General features: G+C 41.5%; 1 protein-coding gene across 1 annotated transcript in view; it reads right to left on the bottom strand.

Annotated features, from left to right (window-relative positions):
- Window positions 1–21,516, bottom strand: part of Cdc123 (cell division cycle 123) — a 45,058-nt gene extending 23,542 nt beyond the window's left edge. The window contains 8 exon segments of the mRNA XM_041630842.1: window positions 579–627; window positions 5,950–6,056; window positions 7,833–7,928; window positions 16,507–16,539; window positions 17,124–17,181; window positions 18,414–18,485; window positions 21,296–21,324; window positions 21,326–21,516. Of these exon segments, the coding sequence (XP_041486776.1) occupies window positions 579–627; window positions 5,950–6,056; window positions 7,833–7,928; window positions 16,507–16,539; window positions 17,124–17,181; window positions 18,414–18,485; window positions 21,296–21,324; window positions 21,326–21,370 (489 nt within the window). The 5' untranslated portion in view covers window positions 21,371–21,516.
- Window positions 21,517–21,519: the final 3 nt, after the last annotated feature.

Genomic DNA, 21,519 nt, shown 5'->3' with positions numbered 1-21,519 from the left:
GGAGGTGTGGCCTTGTTGGAGGAAGTGTGTCACTGGGCTTTAAGGTTTCAAATGCTCAAGCCAGGCCCAGTGCTGCTTGCCCATCTGGATGAAGAACTCTCAACTACCTCTCCAGCACCTGTCTGCCTGCATGTCACCATGTTTCCCACAATGACAATAATGGATGAAACCTCTGAAACTGCAAGCAAACCCTAATTAAATGTTTTCTTTTATAAGAGTTGCCATGGTCAACAGAACATTGACTAAGATCTCTCTCTCTCTCTCTCTCTCTCTCTCTCTCTCTCTCTCTCTCTCTCTCTCTTTGAGACAGAGTCTTACTGTGTGGCATTGACTAGCTTGAAGATTGCTTTGCAGACCAGATTGGCCTTGAACTCATCGGTCTGCCTGCCCCACCTGAACAATATATATTCTTCTATACGTATGACAAATTTCTGATGTTTAAAAATTTAGTGTTTCTAAGTTCCCAGAGAAATTAGTCCAAATTTTCAAATTTTTTTTATTCATTTACAAATAAGCAGCACTAGTTCATGACCTTTGACCAGGATTTTTAGTGTCATAAAAGGCAAAAAGATGCTTACCTCGTATTCTATACAAGGATCTGGAGAATCATCAGTACAATGAATGAATCTTTGGAGAGAAAAAATGCAATTGAGTATTTTTTAATATGTTAGTTTATGCACAGACATGTTCATAATTAGTGTGAGAATCAGATTTCATAGAAAGTATCCAGAAAAAAGGGACTAATGCAAATTCTGTCAACAGTTATTAAGTATTACTTAGTGTTATGCATTATGTCATCTCATTCAATCCTCAAAACAGCATGAAGAGTTCATACACTACTCCAGTATTCTGTTGTTGGGTCCAAACTTCATAAATAAGCAAGGACTATATACAAAACAGGCTGCCCAGCTTCTCAGTGAAGGTAGGATGCCACTGTACACACTCTCAGTGCTGGTCCAGCTGCTGAGACTCCAGACTGTAGACTGCTCTATGACCATGAGCTCTGCCAATGGGAGCCACACAAGTGACCATACTCCTCCAATGGAGGTAGGATGATATCCATTCTCCACCTTAGTGCTCACTCTGTGGATGAGTCAGCATGCTGACTGTGGCTCCATGAACATTAACTTGGCCACTGACAGCCATACAAAGTGGTTGTCATTTCAAAAAAATATTTGACAGAACAATTCAGCCGCCCACTACACCTCCCTCTAAGTATTGTTCCATGAACAATGATATATATACACCAGCATAAAACGTCCATCTGTGCCAAGCACTAGGCCAGGCACCAGAAGCACAAAAACACCTAGGACTCTCATGTCCTTTAAGAGGGGTAGCAGAGAAAGCTAGCAGGTACACACAATTTCAGAACACTGAGGTGAATAAACTCAAATACTCTGGCATCACAAATGAAGAACCAACTGGCTGGCTGTCATGTGAGGGAGGAAGAAGAGGAAGTAGGAAAAGAGTTTATGTGTAAGACAAAGGGAAATGTGTCAGGGCAGGAAGCGAATGAGAAGGCAAAGAGCTACATGAGATTAGCATGGGTGGGGTGCGGAACACAAGGGGAAGCCAGTGATAAGGATGAGCTGGGTAGATTTTTCTTCACTTTGACACAAACTAGAGTCACCTGAGAAGAGGGAACCATATTGAGGAACTACCTCCATCAGATTGGCCTGTGGTTGACATGGGAGGGGCCATCCTACTGTGGGCAGTGCTCTTGGGCAGGTGGCCCTGGGTTGTATAAGACAGCAAACTGAACTAGCCACGGAGAGCAAGTCAGTAAACAGCACCCTTCCACGGTCTCTGCTTTTGTTCCTGTCTTAGCTTCCATTGATAATAACTGTAAGCAGTAAGATAAAATAAGTCCTTTGCTCGCCAAGTTGCTTTGAGTCTGTGTTTTATCACAGCAAAAGAAAAGCAAGCTAAAACAAGGAGGAAACACAGATGATGTGGTCCCGGGGTGGTGGTGGGGACTATAACGGGGATTACTACATTTCATTGCATTAAAACTATCAGGATGGCACAAAGTTTTAAGGTCGTGGGGGAGAGACTAGCAATGTGAGGCAGACAGTGAGAAGGCTTACTACAACAGTCTCAGGAAGAGAGGAAAGGCTAAATGAGGCAATGGGAGGGGAGAGGGAGAAGAGTACCACACAAAGCCACTGGGAGGGCCAAATCACTCTAACTTAGTGAGGGATTAAAAAAGGAACAGGGCTGGAGAGATGGCTCCATTGTTAAGAATGTATTGTTCTTGGAGGACCCAAGTTCAATTCCCAGCACCCACACCAGTGGACTCTGTTTTTACAGGAGTGAACGTCACATGTGCCAAGCACGGCTGGAAGCCTTTCTCAGCTGCCGTCTCACTTAAACCTTGCAGTAAGAGCTGTCATATTGTCTCCATTTATCTGAGCTATCAAGGCTCAGAAGGGTGAGGTAACAAGTGGGAAAGAAGCATTCAGTCACAAGCTGTACCACGTGTCTAGGATGGAGATGCTAGAGCTCTTAGGTTAAGCCTAGTAGGTAGACAGAGAGAGAGGTATGTGTATACACACACACTATATACATACTGACAAGACATTAGCCTAAAGAAGTACCAGTGTTGAAAAAGAAAAGAAGCCAGGCTGTAGTAGCACACGGCTTTAATTCCAGAACTCAGGAGTGTGAGGCCAGCCTGGTCTACAAAGGGAATTCCAGGACAGCCAGGGCTACACAGAGAAACCCTGTCTCAAAAAAAGTTTAAAAAGAAAGGAAAGAAGGAGGGAGGGAGGGAGGGAGGGAGGGAGGGAGGAAAGGGGAGGAAGGGAGGAAAGGGAGGGAAGGGAGGAGAAAAATTTATCATTAACTATATCATATCTCCATGAGAAAGTTGGGGAACCTGTTTTAACATACTCTAGCACACAGTAGTGCTATCTGAAGACCTTATTTTCCCTCGAAAGCAAAAATTCCTTTCTTCAAGCTCATCTAAAGTATATTACCCAAAGGAGCTATATTCCAACACTAGCTTTGAGTATATTTAAAATTTCTTAAGCAAAAATGAATCTTACAGGTAGTTTTATGTTAATCAAAATTGAGGCCATGAAATGTCAGGTTAATAAAAATTAATACAATTGTTCCAGTCTCTAAAAATAACCACCTTTTCCCCACCAGGACCAGCAGCATAATAAGACTAAGAATATTAATAGAGTTCCTAGGTTCTGACACCCAAGTAAGTACTCAGGATTAGAGTACCCATACAAATAAGACAAGTAATCCAATGCATGTTAAGAAAACAGGAACTGCTTGGTGTAGCAGTGCATGCCTGGAATCCCATGACCCAGGAGGCTGAGGCAGGAGCACTTCCATGAACTCTAGGCTAGCCTAAACTACATAGTGAGTTCCAGGCCAGCCTGGGCTAAAGTGCATAAGAAAATAAAACTAAAAAGGGAAGAAAGGAAGACAGAGGAAAGGAAGAAGAGAGAGAATAAGGGAGGGAGAGAGGAAGGAAGGAAAAAACAAAGGACCAGAGGTCAAGAAAGAAAAAAATCATGCCAGCCGGTGGTGGCGCACACCTTTAATCCCAGCACTGAGGCAGAGGCAGACGGATCTCAGTGAGTCTGAGACCAATCTGGTCTACAGAGTGAGTTCCAGGACAGTCAGGACTGCTATACAGAGAAATCCTGTCTTGAAAATAAAAATCATAATCAAGAGCGTAGGTTCCGTATTAAGAGCCTTAGCTGCTTTTCTTTTCTTCTTCTCTTCCCCTCCCTTCCCCTTCCCTCCCTCCCTCCCTTCCTCCCCCCCCCCCCATCTTTCTTACAGTGGTTTTACGAGACAAGGTTTCTCTGTAGCTTTGGAACCTGTCCTGGAACTAGCTCTGTAGACCAGGCTGGCCTTGAACTCAGAGATCCACCTACCTCTGCCTCCCAAGTGCTGGTATTAAAGGCAAGCACAACCACCACCTGGCCCTTAGCTGCTTTTCTATTGTCATGATAAACACTGTGGGCAAGGCAACTTATAAAAGAAAGCATTTAATTTGGGGACCATGGTTCCCTAGGGTTAGAATCCATGGCCATCATGGTGGAGAGCATGGCAGCAGGCAGACAGGCATGGCAATGGACAATATCTGATAACCTACATCGTGATCCACAAGCACAGACAGGGAAAGAGAGACACTGGGAATGGTGTGAGCTTCTGAAACCTCAAAGCCCACCCCGGAGTGACACACCTCCTTTAACAATCCCAATCTTTCCCCAACAGCTCCACCATCCAGGGACCAGACACTGAGTGCCAGCCATCAGACTCACATGTCTGACCCCTCCACTCCTAGTGCCAGGGTTGCAGGCAAGGACCACATATCCAGCTTACATGTGGGTGTTGGGGACCTACACTCAGGTCCGCATGCTTGCACTTTGCTGATCCACTGCCCCGACTCCACTTGTTAAAAATGCTTCTTACAAATACCAATTCCGAATCTTAGTCATCATATTACTACTTAAAAATAAGTATATTTATATACATATTTACATTCTACCACCTTATAACATTATTTTTAGCTAGTTTAACATTTATGTAATTTTTAAAATGAGTAGTTTGAGAACATATGTGGTAGCGGAGGTTATTGCTGTAAGCTTTTTCTTACTGAGATGACTAACCAGATGGCCAAGTATGTTTATGAAGGGGATGCTGAGCCATCTAGAGGCTGAAGAGAAAAGTCGAAAGGAGCCCGTCCAGGAGCTCATCTTGAGCAGACATCAGGGACAATCTGATCATAGTAAGACCTCTCTCTTCAGAAAAAACAAACAAAAAAAAGTTGAAAAATTACAACATTGTGCTTCACACTAACCAAGGCCTAATTTTATGAAAAAATAAATCATGAGCAGAAAGACAAAGGACAAATTTTGAGCAAGAAGAAAATAATGCATCAAAGTTTTGGTGGTATAGCTTTTCATGTTGTTCAGAAAGGCAAAACAAGAGTTTTGGCATGCAGATGCCATTTCTTTAGCATTTTCAACTATGGTAGAAAGGGAAAGATTTAAAAAAAAAAGTGAAGTAAGAGTGATTAGATGGTTCATTAGAATTTTCATAGATCTTTTCTCCAAAGAGGCAAAATACTTAAATTTAAAAATTAAACCACCTATGGTAGTTTGAACGAGATGTCCTCCACTATCGCAGACACTGGAACACTTGGTTCCTAGCTGGTTGCACTGTTTGGCCCATTTAGGTATGTCCTTGCCAAAGAAGTCTATCTCTAGGGGTGGGGCTGGAGGTGCCTGAGGTTCCAAAGCCCCATAACATTCCTAGTTAGGGTTCTCGCTTCTTGCTCATAGTTTAAGATGTGAACTCTTAGCTGCTCCTGCCACATGCCTTCCCTCTGACGTCAGACACTAACCCTCTAGAACCATAAGCCCAATAAACTCTTTATTTAGTCATAGTGTTTCATCATAACAAAAAGTAACTAAGACACCAACACCATCTAAAGCACATATATTGTCATCTAAATAAATACAACTGAAAAATGATAGTGGCACAGTTACGTCAAGTCCACTTATACACAAAATTTTACTCCTGAGGCTACTGCTGAACTTCATTTGAAATTATAAACGTTTTATCAGCAGTTTTAGTGGCCTATGATTATGATCACTTATTTAAAAATAAAAATTCAGCTAATTATGTAGTGAGCTCACCATGCTTTCCTGCTTTTTACTCATCAGTAGTTACTGATTTTGTTCTTATAAGTATATTTAAATTTTATAATAGGAAAAATTACTAAAATGTTTTATCTATCTATCTATCTATACTGTGTTAGTAGTTAGGCATACCCATTGTAGCATTTGCTACAAAAGAAAAAGAAAGGTCCGCTTTGAAAATACCACTTGCGGGCCACAAGTAGCTCATGATGCAGAACTGTTAGAGTACAGCATTAGAGAGTAGAATTTTACCAATAGGAAGGTACTCACAAACACTTACGGCTGTGTGAAGTCACGAGTGATGAAATCAGAACTCTTGAACAGCAGGAAGATGTCACTGAGGGTGTTGCACTTCAGAGAACTATTCATTGCTATCCAGTATGCATCCTAAATAATAAACATGTGTGAGTTAAGACACATCCCACAGCTGCAGCTCAGACACATAAATGAAAGCAACAGCGCACAGCACCTCAAGGGTTTGAAGAAAACAGCCAAGCAAATTTTAGTAGAACTGTCGGATATCAAACACACTTCTTAACAGAAAGAGCATGACAAGGGCATGCCAAACTCAGTTATGTACACTGAAGACCAAGATGGTTCAGTCGGTAAAGGCACGTCCCCAAAGCCTTCATCACTGAAGATCAATACCTGGGCCACACATGGGAGAAGAAGAGAACCAAGTTCCACAAACTGTCCTCTGACCTTCAAGTATGTATGCACAAGAACACCCACAAAACAAACAAACAAATATAACTTTTTAAAAAGAAGGGCAGTTGTGCACATTGAGATAGTAGGATCCACACTTTTCAGCCCAGGGCCAAGTACTTTCCAGTGTTTTTCATGTTAATATGGAAGGCGAGTTAATGAAGTCACACACAACAGCTAAAAGATTCAATGGTAAAGAAACAGCTATTGTCCACAATAAAAGTCGTCATTTCCATCCTTCCTGTTTGGGAAGAATGACAAACACCTGGGGCTGGATGGCCAGCATAGTTGAGAGTCTATGTATTCAATCAGAAAGGAAGAAAGTGAAACAGTTTCAACCATCACATCCTAAAACAGTGGCTACGCTGGACATGTGGACAAAACATAAGGGGGCAAGGCTCAGTGCAGTGTGATTAAGTCCCACTTCCATAGTTACAGGATAAATACTCATTGAAAACACTGGGAGGAAGAGAAAAGGAAAAGAAACACTGATAATTACCAAAACTATCCAATTATCCACACTACATAGAAGAAAGCACTCGTGTATACAAGCCAATAAATAAAATCAATAAACAAATGGACAAATAAGGAACTTAAAAACCAAAAATAATCTTCCCATCATATAGAGATGAAAATCTGACTGAGAAACTAAAAATGAATTTAAAAACATCTACATGATGTCTTTATAATTTTTCCCAATGAAAAAGGCAGTAACTTCTGGTTAAAGGAAGAATACCTAGCATTTAATTCCACTAAGACAACAGTATTTACATAACAAACCACACAGTTGAATTAGAAAAAAACAAAAGAATGCAACTACCAACTCCAAGGAAAGTAAAATATGGAATAAAACATACTAATAATCATAGTAAGAATACACCAGTGAGTACATGGTGTTTACAAAATGAAAGCCACTGAAAACACTTAATACTGGGAGAAACCGAAGGCACCGCCAAGAGTGAATACACACTTCCTGCCGCTGTGCACAGCTCAGGTGTGGGAGGGGTGTGTACTGACACAAAGACTAAAGGGCAGCGTTCAAGGGTTGGTTCTCTCCTGCCTTGTTGGTCCCGAGACTAAACCTGGGTTATCAGGCGATCCCACTGAGCTATCTCTCTGGTCCAGCATATTTATTAGTACTTTTCAACAGAGAAAATCTTGCTCAACCGAGAAAGTGACATTTTAAGAACTGCAGACTATTGAAATAAAGAAAATTCTAGCACAATTGGCAACACGAGGGATCAAACTGTCTTTTGGTAAAATGCATAGTATTTCACAGACCCAGGAAAGTACACACAGCAAAATCAAAAGAATAAAACAGAGGAAAAAAGATAATAAGCTCAACAGCATTTTTTCTAGAATTAGGAATATAATCAAATCTTCCATGGGGATAGAAAATGAAATAAAGAGCAAAACAAACAAGTATTCAAATAAAAAGATTTTCTTATGTGTACCTACCCTTGGGGCGCTCCAGTTAAGCTTAGGGAAGACACTACCCCCCAAGGAATTGATAGCTTCCTGCACTTGAGTGTTGAATTCAGGAAACTCTGGTGCCTATAGAGACAGAGAACAAATCATGAACAAGTCAGTATCACGAGAGTCACAGAAAATATGATCAATGTCTCAAGATTGTAGCTAGGATGTTAAAAACAGAATTCTTTAAAAGACAAATTATTGTTCCTATTCATCCACTCGACTAAATAAAATCCGCAAGAAAATAATTTACTAGAAAGAGCTTTTCAAAGGGTACTTCCTAAAACAATCAAAACTCTTATCTCTGGAAATACACATGTCTGTCACCAAGTGCACGGTACAAAAGGAACAAATCACTTGTTCTTTCTGAATACTTACATAATGCCAGCATCTAAAGCCAACTGAGCTGGCATATGCCCTGTAATCCCACCACTTGGCAAGCAGAGACAGGAATCAGGAGCTCAGGACCATTGGCTATAGCAAGTTCAAGGCCAGCTGGGCTAAGGGAATGGGCGAGAAAGCAGTATAGAGTGTGCTCTGCACAGCAAGCATAAGGACTTCAGTTTAAACCCCAGTACAAAAGCCAAGTCTGTAAGCCCAGCAGGTTGTAAGGGCTCACTGGCCAACCAGCCTCGCTGAATGGCAAGCCCCAAGGTTATTGAGAGACCCTGGTTAAAGGCAATGAGAGGAAGGGCGACAGAGGACAACACCCAGTATCTTCCTCTGGCCTCCATGGACACACACACAAATGGACTAAGGAGAATTGGTATTTGTCAAGAGAAGAGATTGGGGCGGGGTGGGTAATGCCTGGACATACACTCCAGTTCTCAGAAATATTACGCAATGCTTAACAGGCCATCTGTGGAAAAGGGCCAGCGAAAATGAAAAATACATGATGTGACACACTACTATTTACAGACAAGTTTTAATACAAGCAAAAATCCCAAATAGTGTCTGTGTGAGTTAAAATGTCCTTTTTTTTTTTTTTGGTTGAATTAGAAACAGACATTTTTGGATAAAAAGTAACTCAGTCTAGTGTTTGTTTCAACCAGGAAGTGACAGAAAAACTACTATTCAACAGGAAGATGCACTTGATTGCCAAGAGGCCCTGCCTTTCGGTAAATATCAACAGGGATGGAAACAGGACTTTCTGGGAGCCAGAACACAAGGACATTGACAAACACTTCCTGTCACTCTGCCTGCATTACCCTCTAGAGAGGGGGATTGCTGACCCCTACTGGGCAACCGTAGGTTCTGAAAAAAATCTAATCAAACTCCATAGTAGAAAAATATTCTGACAAAGTCTAAAATTACCTACACACTACAAAACCCATGGACTCTCATGTTCTAGTCCAGAGAAGAGAAATAAAAAACTGAGAAGATTCTGGGAGAAAAGGCCAAAAAAGTAAGCTCTTAAAATTGGGAATATACCTCCCAATTAGAAACAATTCATTGGTGGTGGGTTTTGTTTGGTTTGTAGGCTAAAACTTGATCCCTGGCCTGTGTGCCAGGCAAGCACTCCAATACTAAGATACACTCTCAGCTCTAGAAAGGAATTCTAAGCCAGATGCTAACCTATAGGCTGGTTAACAAGTTCTCTCATGGTTTCATAGACTGCATCGTATCTCTCTTCCACTAGACTACCACTAACTCAGCTTATCAGAGTCATGAAGATCTCTCAATGAAAACTGAGTTAGGAACCCTGTATTCCCATTTGCCTCTTCCATCAAAACGATGTACCACTCCTCCCATGCAAATTACTTCCTCTTAATCACCAGAAGCTGCTGATCAGGCTGTCCTAGAGCTGTCAATAAAGCCACTTATGTAAGCTCTGCACCAGCAGTAGTTTCTAAAAGATACAACTGGGGCAGTAGAGATGGCTCAGTGCCTAAGAGCACTGGCTGCTCTACCAGAGGACCTAGATTTAATTCTCAGCACCCACACAGCGGCTCACAACTGTCTGTAACTCCAGTTCCAGGAGATCCTACTCCCTCTTCTGACCTCCAAGGCACCAAACATAAACATGGTGCGTAGACATACATGCAGGTAAAACACCCATACACATAAAATTAAAAAAAATTACAAAGACAAAATAATTCCATTTCCCCACTCTACAAAATATTGTATGGAAGGACCGCTACATTTCATACATTTGCTTTGGTTTTTGTAGTGCTAAAGATCAACTCTGGGGCTATGTGCACTTTAGGCAATCTGCAGAAACCCTGGGGTTTTTTGTTTGTATTGTTTTGCTTTGTTTTTTGAGATAGGTTCTCTTGTACACAGGTTGACCTAAGAATCACCATGTAATCAAAACTTGAACTCTTGACCCTACCTCTGAACCTCCCTTTTGCTGAAAGAATCACTGCCATGCACCACTAAGCCCAGGTCTATTTATTACAGTTTAAAAGATTTGATTGGTTCTCCCAAATCCTCAAAACCAACCAACCGTATGAAATACTAAACTATGAATACTACAGAAAAATTTAAATTATAAAGAATTTACATATAGCACACCATTATGTAATTTTTCACTATGCCCTACTATGAACAACTTGGTAAAATATAGCTAACGCATAACGATGCGAATGACATTCCATGGGTATTCTGAAGGGATCCAGTTGCCACCTCTCCCATCCCAAAGGACTACATATTCACATAATACTCCTGATCACTGTCTTTTCTTTACATTCTATTTTTAACCAGTTTTATTTTATTTTATTTTCATTAAAAATTTCCACCTCCTCCCCTCCTCCCATTTCCCTCCCCCTCCCCCTACTCCCCCTCCCCCCACTCCCCCTCCCTCTCCAGACCAAAGAGCAGTCCAGGTCCCTGCCCTGAGGGAAGTCCAAGGTCCTCCCCCACTCCATCCAGATCTAGGAAGGTGAGCATCCAGACTAGGCTCCCACAAAGCCAGTACATGCAGTAGAATCAAAACCCAGTGCCATTGTCCTTGGTTTCTCAGTCAGCCCTCATTGTCAGCCACATTCAGAGAGTCTGGTTTGATCTTTTAACCAGTTTTAATTACTACCTAGTTCCTCTAAGAGTTAATAAAATCTTTAAAAATGTGTTAAATCAAGAGTTTCATATCTGCATTGTAGTTATGATTTTATACTATAAAAACAACTTATAAACAGATGGCATTAATATTATTTCAAGCTCACAGCTCAATTGCCAGTTTGAACACGGACACCAGTCAGCTGTCCAGGGGAAAGTTCTCATTGTGAGTGAAGTAAAAACCCACTTTCATTTGAGATCTCATCAGCTGCTTTCTAACCTCAATCTATACCACACTCATTCAGAGAGGCTAGTTTCTTTTTTTCTTTCTTGGTCTGAATTGTTTGGTTGGCTGGCTGAATGGTTGGTTGATTTTTGGAGACAGGGTTTCTCTGCAGCTTTGGAGCCTGTCCTAGAACTAGTTCTTGTAGACCAGGTTGGCCTCGAACTCAGAGATCCGCCAGCCTCTACCTCCCGAGTGCTGGGATTAAAGGCGTGCGCCACTACTGGCTGGTCTGAATTGTTTTTAAAAACTACAAAATGCATATAAAATTACATTTACTCATGTTCCTAGATTGAAACATTCAAAATTTGGGCATGTTTAACTCAAACTTTTATGTGTTTTTGTTTTACTTTTTTTTCAGTGAAGCAAAGCTAAACTAATAGTTAGTTGTATATTTCTTAAAGGATAAACATTACTGAGAGGAATAAAAATCCTAACCATCATTATAAAATTGTTGTATATTCTTCTACACTCATGACTTTAACTCTACAGTACACACACTTGTCCATAAATATGGTACTCTAAGAATTTTATATACTATTATGACTTGCTATACATACTTCTATTTTTTAAGATTTTATTTTATATGTATGACTGTTTTGTTTGTATGTGTGTATGTACTGTGTTGTATCCAAGTCTGGCACCATAGAGGCCAGAAGAGGGCAACAGATTCCCTAGAACTGAAGTTATAGCCGTCTATCAGCTGCCATGTGGGTCCTGGGAACCAATCCTGGGTTGTCGAGAAATGCAGCCGGTGCTTTTGGCTGCTGAGCCATCTCTCTAGTCTCCAGTCCCTACACACACTTTTAATGACTTGACTTGGGGGAGGGACAGAGATGAATCCACGTTGCACTGTCTTTAAGCAATACTTCCAAATACAAGTTCACCGTGGTGCTTCTGAAATCTTAGTATTTCCTTCTCTGTTTTTGAAACAAGGCCAAGGATCTTAGCCCAAAATGGTGTCCAGATTGCAATCCAAATTGCACACCCAAGTCTCCTGAGTGCTAGGTTTATAAGTAGGTGATTCATATTCATCCCTCCCTCTCCTTCTCAAGGATGTGGTGTTCCTCATTCAATAGCTTTTAACTTATACTAGTGAATGATAAACTCCAGATTTTCCTTCAATGGACCAGGTTTCAATATCTCCTTGACTAAGAGTTATCCATCCATGAGTGTTCCTAGTGCCTGTCTCCACTTACTTCTATCTGGAGAGCTTAATTACTTAAATATATTTATTAGCTTTTTATTGTAAAATAATGGCAGACTTGTAGAAATGTAAGAGCAGCAAGAATGCCTACATACTATTCAGACTCTTTTCTCCTTTCACCCTATTGGCTTTGTCGTCGTTCCCCAAACCCTACTATCTAGGCATGTCTATTTATTTATATTTACACCATGTAGTGAATTCTTTTCCCATGATGTTTTAGAACACACTGCAATCATTAATCCCTTTACCCCTAAATATGAATATATATTTCCTAAAAAAAACTGTTAAAACATCCTTGTAGAAAAGAGTAAACAATCACAATCAAGAGGCTTACATAAATAGAACATCACTGCCTAATCTCATTGTACTGAAGCATGCCCACTATTCCTCACAGTCTTTTATAGCAAAAGGAAAACCAGACCCTTTTTCTTATCTAGAATCCACTGCAGTCATGTTTCCCCTAACTTCTAACAGCTGGTTCTCTCTGTGGTACTTATTGCTCACGACCTTGATGTTTTTAGAGAGTTTACAGAGAGCTGGCTTCTGGGATTTTTGTCATGATCCCATCATTCTTTTCCATTCCGTTGGTGTCTGGCACAGCAAGCTACTGTGGGTCCATTTCACTTTCCAACTTCAGTACTAAGTTTCAGTTTAGTGGAGAATGGTGTTCAGAAGCCTGCATAAAGGCATGAAGTATGCTCCCTGCCACCATGATGAATGTCACTGATTCTGCAACTTCTCAGTACACAGGAGCATGGAAAACACACACACACACACACACATAGTTAGCACTGATTTCAAGACTTATTCATTTATTTGTTGGATGGGTTGCTGTGCAGTGTGTGCTCACAGAGGCCAGAAGCCATAGAGCATGAGATCTCTGGAGCTGAAGGTACAGGTGGTTATAAGTCACCTGATATGGATGCTGGAAACTAAACCCAGGACTTCTGTATTACCAAAAACATTTTTCCCATTCCCACTGTTCTGATTTTAAAGTTTGTGTCTCTCCAAAATTCATGTCAAACCTGAATCCCAACCACAGTGATATTGGGAGGTTTGACGTTTAGGAAGTCACGAGAGGCTATACCTTCATGAATAGAGTTAACAGCTTCATAAAGGACACCAGAGAACCTTCCAGCTCTTCATCTCCCCTGCCTCCTTTAGCACGGTCTTATACAGCAATAAGGGGCCATCTTGAAGCAGTGACAGCCTCTTCCCAGACACTATGTGTACCTGTTCTTGAATTTCCTACGAGAAACAAATTTCTAGTATTTCTAAATTACTCAATCTAGGAAGCGGATACATGTGACATGAGAGCAGAAAGAAGAGCTAATTAAGCACGCCTTTAATCCCAGCACTCGGGAGGCAGAGGCAGGCGGATCTCTGTGAGTTCGAGACCAGCCTGGTCTACAGAGCTAGTTCCAGGACAGGCTCCAAAGCCACAGAGAAACCCTGTCTTGAAAAACCAAAAAAAAAAAAAAAAAAAAAAAAAGAATGGGAGCACCAAAGAGAGGGGAGAAGATCATGGGGAATGAAAAAGAGCAAAGTGTGACAATATACGTGTATGGAGATGTCTGATGGAAGTGTGATAATATACGTGTATGGAGATGTCTGATGGAAGTGTGATAATATACGTGTATGGAGATGTCTGATGGAAGTGTGATAATATACGTGTATGGAGATGTCTGATGGAAGTGTGACAATATACGTGTATGGAGATGTCATGATGGAAGTGTGACAATATACGTGTATGGAGATGTCATGATGGAAGTGTGACAATATACGTGTATGGAGATGTCATGATGGAAGTGTGACAATATACGTGTATGGAGATGTCATGATGGAAGTGTGACAATATACGTGTATGGAGATGTCATGATGGAAGTGTGACAATATACATGTATGGAGATGTCTGATGGAAGTGTGACAATATACGTGTATGGAGATGTCATGATGGAAGTGTGACAATATACGTGTATGGAGATGTCATGATGGAAGTGTGACAATATACATGTATGGAGATGTCTGATGGAAGTGTGACAATATACGTGTATGGAGATGTCTGATGGAAGTGTGACAATATACGTGTATGGAGATGTCATGATGGAAGTGTGACAATATACGTGTATGGAGATGTCATGATGGAAGTGTGACAATATACATGTATGGAGATGTCTGATGGAAGTGTGACAATATACGTGTATGGAGATGTCATGATGGAAGTGTGACAATATACATGTATGGAGATGTCTGATGGAAGTGTGACAATATATGTGTATGGAGATGTCATGATGGAAGTGTGACAATATACATGTATGGAGATGTCATGATGGAAGTGTGACAATATACGTGTATGGAGATGTCATGATGAAACCCATTTCTTTATGTGTGAAGTACTTGCTTTTCAGGAGTGATCCCCAGAAGTCACATAAAACTCAAGGCCAACACTGAAGTACATTGAAGTACATACTTATAATCTCCCAGCTAGAGTGAGGGACTAGAAAGAAACTTGGAAATTGCTGGTCAGCTAGTCTAGCCTAACTTGCATGTTCTGACCACTGATAGATTCTGTCTCAAATGAAGTGAATGGTGTTCCTTTTATTCTTTCTTTTTTTTTTAATAAAAGATAGATTTATTTATTTTTTTATTATGTATACAGTGTCCTGCCTGCAGGCCAGAAGAAGATGCCAGATCAAATTACAGATGGTTGTGAGCCACCATGTGGCTGCTGGGAACTGAACTCAGGTCCTCTGGAAGAGCAGCCAGTGCTCTAAACCTCTGAGCCATCTCTCCAAGCCCTCTTCCCTCTTCCTTCCTTCCTTCCTTCTTCTTCCCTTTGAGACAGGGTTTCTCTGTGCAATAGATAGTCTTGTTGACCAGGTTGGCCTTGGACTCACAGAGATTTGCACCCATCTCTGCCTCCCAAGCTGAAATTACCACTACCAGTTATGAATGACATTCTTAGCAATGATACCCAAGGTTGTCCTCTGGACTTCACATACACATGGGCATGTGTGCACGCACACCTATATGTATATGCACCTGCACACATATACATAATAAGTAAATATTAACAAGTAGATAGAAATGAATTGTCCAGTATACTTTGTTACAGCAGAAGGAACAGACTAAGTCACATACATCATCTACCCATCTCTATTATTAAATGTGAGCTCATATACTAATCACCCTTACCCCCATTAAGATTCAGGTCAAGTGTATCAGTGGATGGATGGCTACATACCCATGAGAGCACACAGAGCACAAAGTGGGTGGGTAATCAAAAAAGAGGACTCAAGTTGGGAGTGGGGACGGGAGGAGGGTCTGAGAAGTTAGGGGGAGGAGTAGATATGAATATGACCAAAAAATACTGTATGTAGATATGAAATCTCAAAGAGTTCATAAAAATATTATATTTTAAAAATCTTGGCCACATATTGTTTCCCATTGAAGCATTTCTGGATGCCCTCAGTTAACTGTTTTCTCTGCTTTGACCTTCTGGCCAACTACCTCCTGCCTTAAGACATCCTGCTCCCTGGTTTACAAACCCTCCGATGGCAGAAATCAAATATCTTTGTCCCAAGAGCCCAGTTTAGTGGTCTGAGTATGATAAAATCACACTGAGCTAAATGGGATTTTCATATACAAGAGTGATATGCATGGCATCTGGAGTAAACAAGACAAAAATGTCCCATCTCTGCATCTGTTGGCATGGTAATCTAAGAAATGACACCATCTCTCCACATCTTTTCATGTATCCTTGAAACTGTATCTCTTTAATCAAAATAAACGAAAGCACCTTTGAGTAGTACTTCAGTCTCACTCAAAAGAAATAACTTTATGCCATTTAAATATCCTTGAATAGATGAATACAGACTTTTCACTTTAATTCCTATTCATCTGGGAATCTCAGAGCTAATATTTGGCCTAACAGAAGCAAGTGGAGCATCAAATATGTACTTTTGATATTTCTTTTGTAAGCAGAGGAGAAAGAGGGCAAACGATGCTTGTCTGTTAATGACGTAAGGTTTTTCATAAATAGTAAGTGATAATCCACGGACAGTAGGCTATCCCAGCACAAGCACATTAAACCCAGAGGTAGGCACTTAGGCCTTGAGGCTCACTCTTGTGCGACAGTGTGAGCCTGCTCCAGGTTGGTGCAGCTTTGCTCTTACCGTTAGTGTGGTTGTGTTCTCATCATCGGACCACTGCATGGACAAGAAGACAGAAAGAAAACATTCAGTTTAAATGCTATACTGGGATAACAGAGGCAGTATGGTACCTAAAAATGACACACAGGAGACACCTTTCCCTGAACATGGTCTATGAGGAGATGGCTCAGTAGGTAAAAGCACTTGCTACTCAAACATGAGGACCTGAGTTCTAATCGTCAATACCCACGTAAAAAGCCAGAAGCAGCTGTGCAGTCCTGGAACCCGAGTGTTGAGGTAGGGTTGAAGGTATCCATGGGGCCTGCTGGCCAGTGCTAGCCTAGCTGAAGCACAGCGAGCTCCAAGTTCAGCAAGACAATGTTTCAAGGAAACACAACGGAGAGTGATAGAGCAGAGTACTGGGTGTCCTTCACTGGCCTCTGTGCACTCGCACAAGGGACATACATAAGCATGCACAAGCTCAGATACCACACATATATACCATGTATGTGTAGATATATATTTGACATAGTATGTCAAAGTAAGACTTTCATGCAATAAAACCTAAGGTAAGATCTGTCAAAAGTATTTCAGAGATTGTCTAAATGAGAACAAATACTAAACAGACTTTCTCTACTGACCTGTGTTTCTTCTGCTTCGTTATCACTGTCTGCCTGGGAACATGTTGGCTGATCTTCCCTAAGAAAACATAAAGCAAAAATTAAGTGAGAAAAATACCTTGGTGCCATGAAGACATAATTTCAAATGTACTGAATTTTATAAATAAATAAATGCAAAATGGTTTTACTACTGGAGAGTAATATAAAGAAATGTTCAGGCCAGACAGTGGTGGCGCATGCCTTTAATCCCAGCACTCTGAGCTGGCAGAGCAAGGCGGATCTCTGTGAGTTCAAGGCCAGCCTGGACTGCAATAGTGAGTTCCAGAACAGGCTCCAAAGCTACAGAGAAACCCTGTCTCAAAAAACCAAAAAAACAAAAAAAAAAAGAAAGAAAGAAAGAAAGAAAGAAATGTTCACTTTTTGAAACATAAATAAAATATGGAATTTAAAATTAATATGGAATTTAAATAAATAAATGTCAGGCGGTGGTAGTGCATGCCTTTAATCCCAGCACTCAGGAGGCAGAGGCAGGTGGATCTCTGAGTTTGAGGCCAGCCTGGTCTACAGAGCAAACTCCAAGACAGCCAGAGCTACACAGAGAAATCCTCTCTAAAAAAACAAACAAAAACAAAAAAAGAAAGAAAGAGGGGGCTGGAGAGATGGCTCAGCTGTTAAGAATACTGACAGCTCTTCCAGAGGACCTGGGTTCAAGTCCCAGACAGTTCACAACTGTCTGTAATTCCAGTTCCAGGGAATCCGACAAGCTCACACTGACATACATGCAGAAAAAACAACAATGGATATAAAATAGGAATAAATAAATAATTAATAATTTTAAAAACAGGAAAAAAAGGGGAGAGGCAATGATGCCAAGAAGCCAGAAATAAAATCCAGAAAGCTACACTAGCAATCCAGCAGGCAAGAATGAGGCTAACCTGCACACACAATAAACTGCTGGCTAGTGTGGGAATATGACAAAACGTCTGAAAACAACAAACAAGGGGGCTGAAGAGGTAGCTCAGAAGCAAAAGCTCTTGCTGCACAACCCCGAGGACCTAAACATAAATCTCAAGGACCTGCTTCCTTGTTTCTTTATTTATTTTGAGAAAGGCTTTACTATGTGGTAGATTGGCCTGGAAATTGGTGGGTAGACCAGACTGACCTTGAGTTCACAGAGATCCATCTGCTTCTGCCTCCTGAATGAAGAGGATGGTGTGCCTAGGCTAATCTACTCACCCATGCAAAACCGTTGATTTAATCAGTACACTGGCTCTTTATGATTATAAAGGATTGTTTTCTGATATGCTTTACCTTCCTGAAACCACCAGAGTCCCGTCGTCGAGTAGATAGTCTTTCACATTCTGAGGAAGTGGGAGGATGACACTGGAAGAAATAAAACATGTCCTTTAGAAGGACTAGTCACAGTGGAGATGCAGACAGATTTTCTGGGGGACCGCCAGCTCATAAAAAACCCATATGGAGACTTATTAAGTATGAAAGCTTGGCCTACAGCTTAGGCTTGTTTCTTTTTATATTCTTTTCTTTCTTTCTTCATTTATGTTTTTGTTTTTTGAGACAAGGTTTCTTTGTGTAGCCTTCGATGTCCTAGAACTAACTCTGCTGACCAGGTTGGCCTGAAACTCCCAGAGATCCGCCTGTCTCTGCGTCCCAAGCGCTCCACCACCACCAGGTTTAGGCTTGGTTCTAACTAGTTCTCATAACTCACATGAACCCATTTCTACTCATCTATGAGCTGCTACATAGCTCATGGCTTTTACCTCTCCTCCTGCAAGTCCTGTTCCCTGGGCTTCTGACGGGTGACTCCTCCTTTCTTTTTCCCCAAGCTCTCTCTGTCCAAAAGTCCTGCCGAACCTCTTCCTGCCTAGTTATTGGCCATTTAGCTCTTTGTTAAACCAATTGGAAGGTGTCTAGGCAAAGACATATCTTTGTACAAAAAGATTATTCCACAACAGAGAGAAAAGATCCCACACAAGTCATTTTATAACCATTTGTGGAAATAAAAACATATTTAGATCATTTTAACATGAAACATAGCAAAAACCAGGAGCTAATATAATATGAATAGTGACTGCAGTTCATATAATTACCACAGTAGTTCTTACAATGAAATAAGAAAACAAAATACCACCCAAATCCTGAGAAATGAACAGAAATCACACTGGCCAGAGCGCTGAGAAAGAGTGTAGAACAGCCATCTCTAACAGGAACATCTATATCACCCTCACTCCCGAGGCTCGGGGGACACTGCTGAAGAGCTGGTAGGAATCTGTAAGCGAGGCTGGAAGGAGCACGATGACATGCTGTTTTCTGCACAGTACGTGGCACCACGCTCATGAACTCCCAGTAGCCGTGGTAACCAGCAAAAGAGCAAGATAGACAAAATCCCAGCAGGCCTCACTCCCAGCTGAGAGCTATTGACAACTGATGGTTGCTGTGGGAAAAAGAGTCATTTTTCTTAGGTGATGTGGATACTGGAAGATTGCCCAAACTCCAGTGGATGGCCTTACTCCGTGCACATACAGGCATCACTAACTAAACTGAGAAAGATAGTAGGGAAAAAAAAGCAGGGTAGGAAGTTGGGAGATGCACTGTTTCTTAGACCCGAAGATGGGCAAGGGGGAAATGGCAAGACTAGGATCAAAATACCTGTGTACATGTAGGAAATTCTCAAAGAATAAATAAAAACTATTTTTAAAAAGGAATTTGCATAATCTTCTCTGAATCAAAACTCATAAACATTAAATACCAATGCTAAGCCAATAGGCAGTATGTGTATTTTCAGCTCTGAAGTAGACAATGTCTGCCATATGCCGTCACCTGATCTGTCTGGATTGTGGAAGGGCTGTCCTGTTAGGTGCTAGTGATATCACCGCTGGGTTAAACAGACCAAGGAAAGGGTTTAAAGCAGAATAAATGCTTTTAGGCTGCTAAACGACAGCTTAGTGGATAAGGCACCTGCCATCAAGACTGATGACTTGAGTTTCAAGCCCTAGGACTCACATGGTGGAAGGTGGAAACAGACTCCTGCAAGCTGTCCTGGAACCTCCACATGCCCAACATGCGCACGTGCGCACACGTACACACACAGAGACACACACAGAGGCAGACACACACACTAACTAAACGAACATTTTAAAGGTGGTTTCAGGCAGCACGGCTTAGGCATAGACTGTCTAGAGACGCCAGACAATCCCACTCACCAGCTTATTTCCACTGACGTCTTCACATACATGGCATACATTTTAAGTGAATTAAAATAATTTGCTCAATGGGAGCTTATTCAATTCAAAAGGAAACAAGCAATGTTTTGTGTGTGTTTATTATGTACTAGAAGGAGTATCAGCACTTTAAATATGTGACATTCATAACAAACCTACCACTTTCTGTGTTTTCCAAAGGAGGGCTAGGGAGATTAAGAAATCTGCTGAAAATGCTGCTAGAACCAGAATTCAAAGGCACACACACACACACACACACACACTACCTATCCCTGTTAGTGAATGAAAGCCTTATCTGCATCTTTCAGATTTAAAGATTGCTTTTGAATGCTGGAGATGGTCTCTTAGCTGCCTTGCATTTGAATGATAAGAGAACAGATTCACCAGAGGCATTGTGCAAACCTGCGTAGACTCCTTGTTCTAGGCCAGGGAACTAGAGAACAAGTATGACTCCACTCTTTTTCCAGCTGGATTGCTGCTTCTTAAACACTGGACCATCAGCAGCAACGTAACCACCTAAGGTTTCCTATACACGACCGCACTGGAGCTTCCCAACAGACTTGCAGGTCGGGTCATTAACACTGCCCTCATTTTACATTGAAGGAACTTCAACTGTCACCAGACGGGTTAGTCAACAGCAAAGCGCACTACCCAATTTGGTTTGGTTTTGTTTATCGCCTGGCACTTCTGGCAATTCCAAAAGTATCTATCTCGATTTAATTTGCCTATGACCCTCACCGCTTTCCTAGCTCTCTCGACACGCGCCTTGACTCGCGTCAGGAAACACGGCAAATGTCTGATCTACTTTGTTAATCCTGTCACCTCAAACCTCAGGGAGTCGACAGCTCCACACCTTCGCTCCCACTGAGTCGTTAGAAGGCCTGCCTTTTTGTTTAGTTTTCTGGAGGAGAAGGGATTTGCCCAAACATCGCAGCTCGCCTCTGGGCATCTTACCTCTTGATGGTAAGGCTTCGGAAGAGGGGGGTACCAGGCGGAGAACTGACAGTGACTAACATGCTCCTTCTTCATCCTCCACCTGCCGCGTCCACCGCTGCCTTTCTCCTCTCCCGCCAGCACTCTCCCGGAACCCGGCCTGTCACTTCCGGAAGTGCCCACCAAGCTATTTTGATGGAAGGACTCTTCCGGTCCGTTAAAAGTCAGGAGGCGCTAGAAGCTAA

This window comes from Microtus oregoni, unplaced genomic scaffold (assembly GCF_018167655.1).
Source record: "Microtus oregoni isolate MIOR12 unplaced genomic scaffold, Mior012 000035F_ref0000213, whole genome shotgun sequence".
Classification (NCBI taxonomy): domain Eukaryota; kingdom Metazoa; phylum Chordata; class Mammalia; order Rodentia; family Cricetidae; genus Microtus; species Microtus oregoni.
This window is presented reverse-complemented; position numbering and strand designations above follow the sequence as displayed.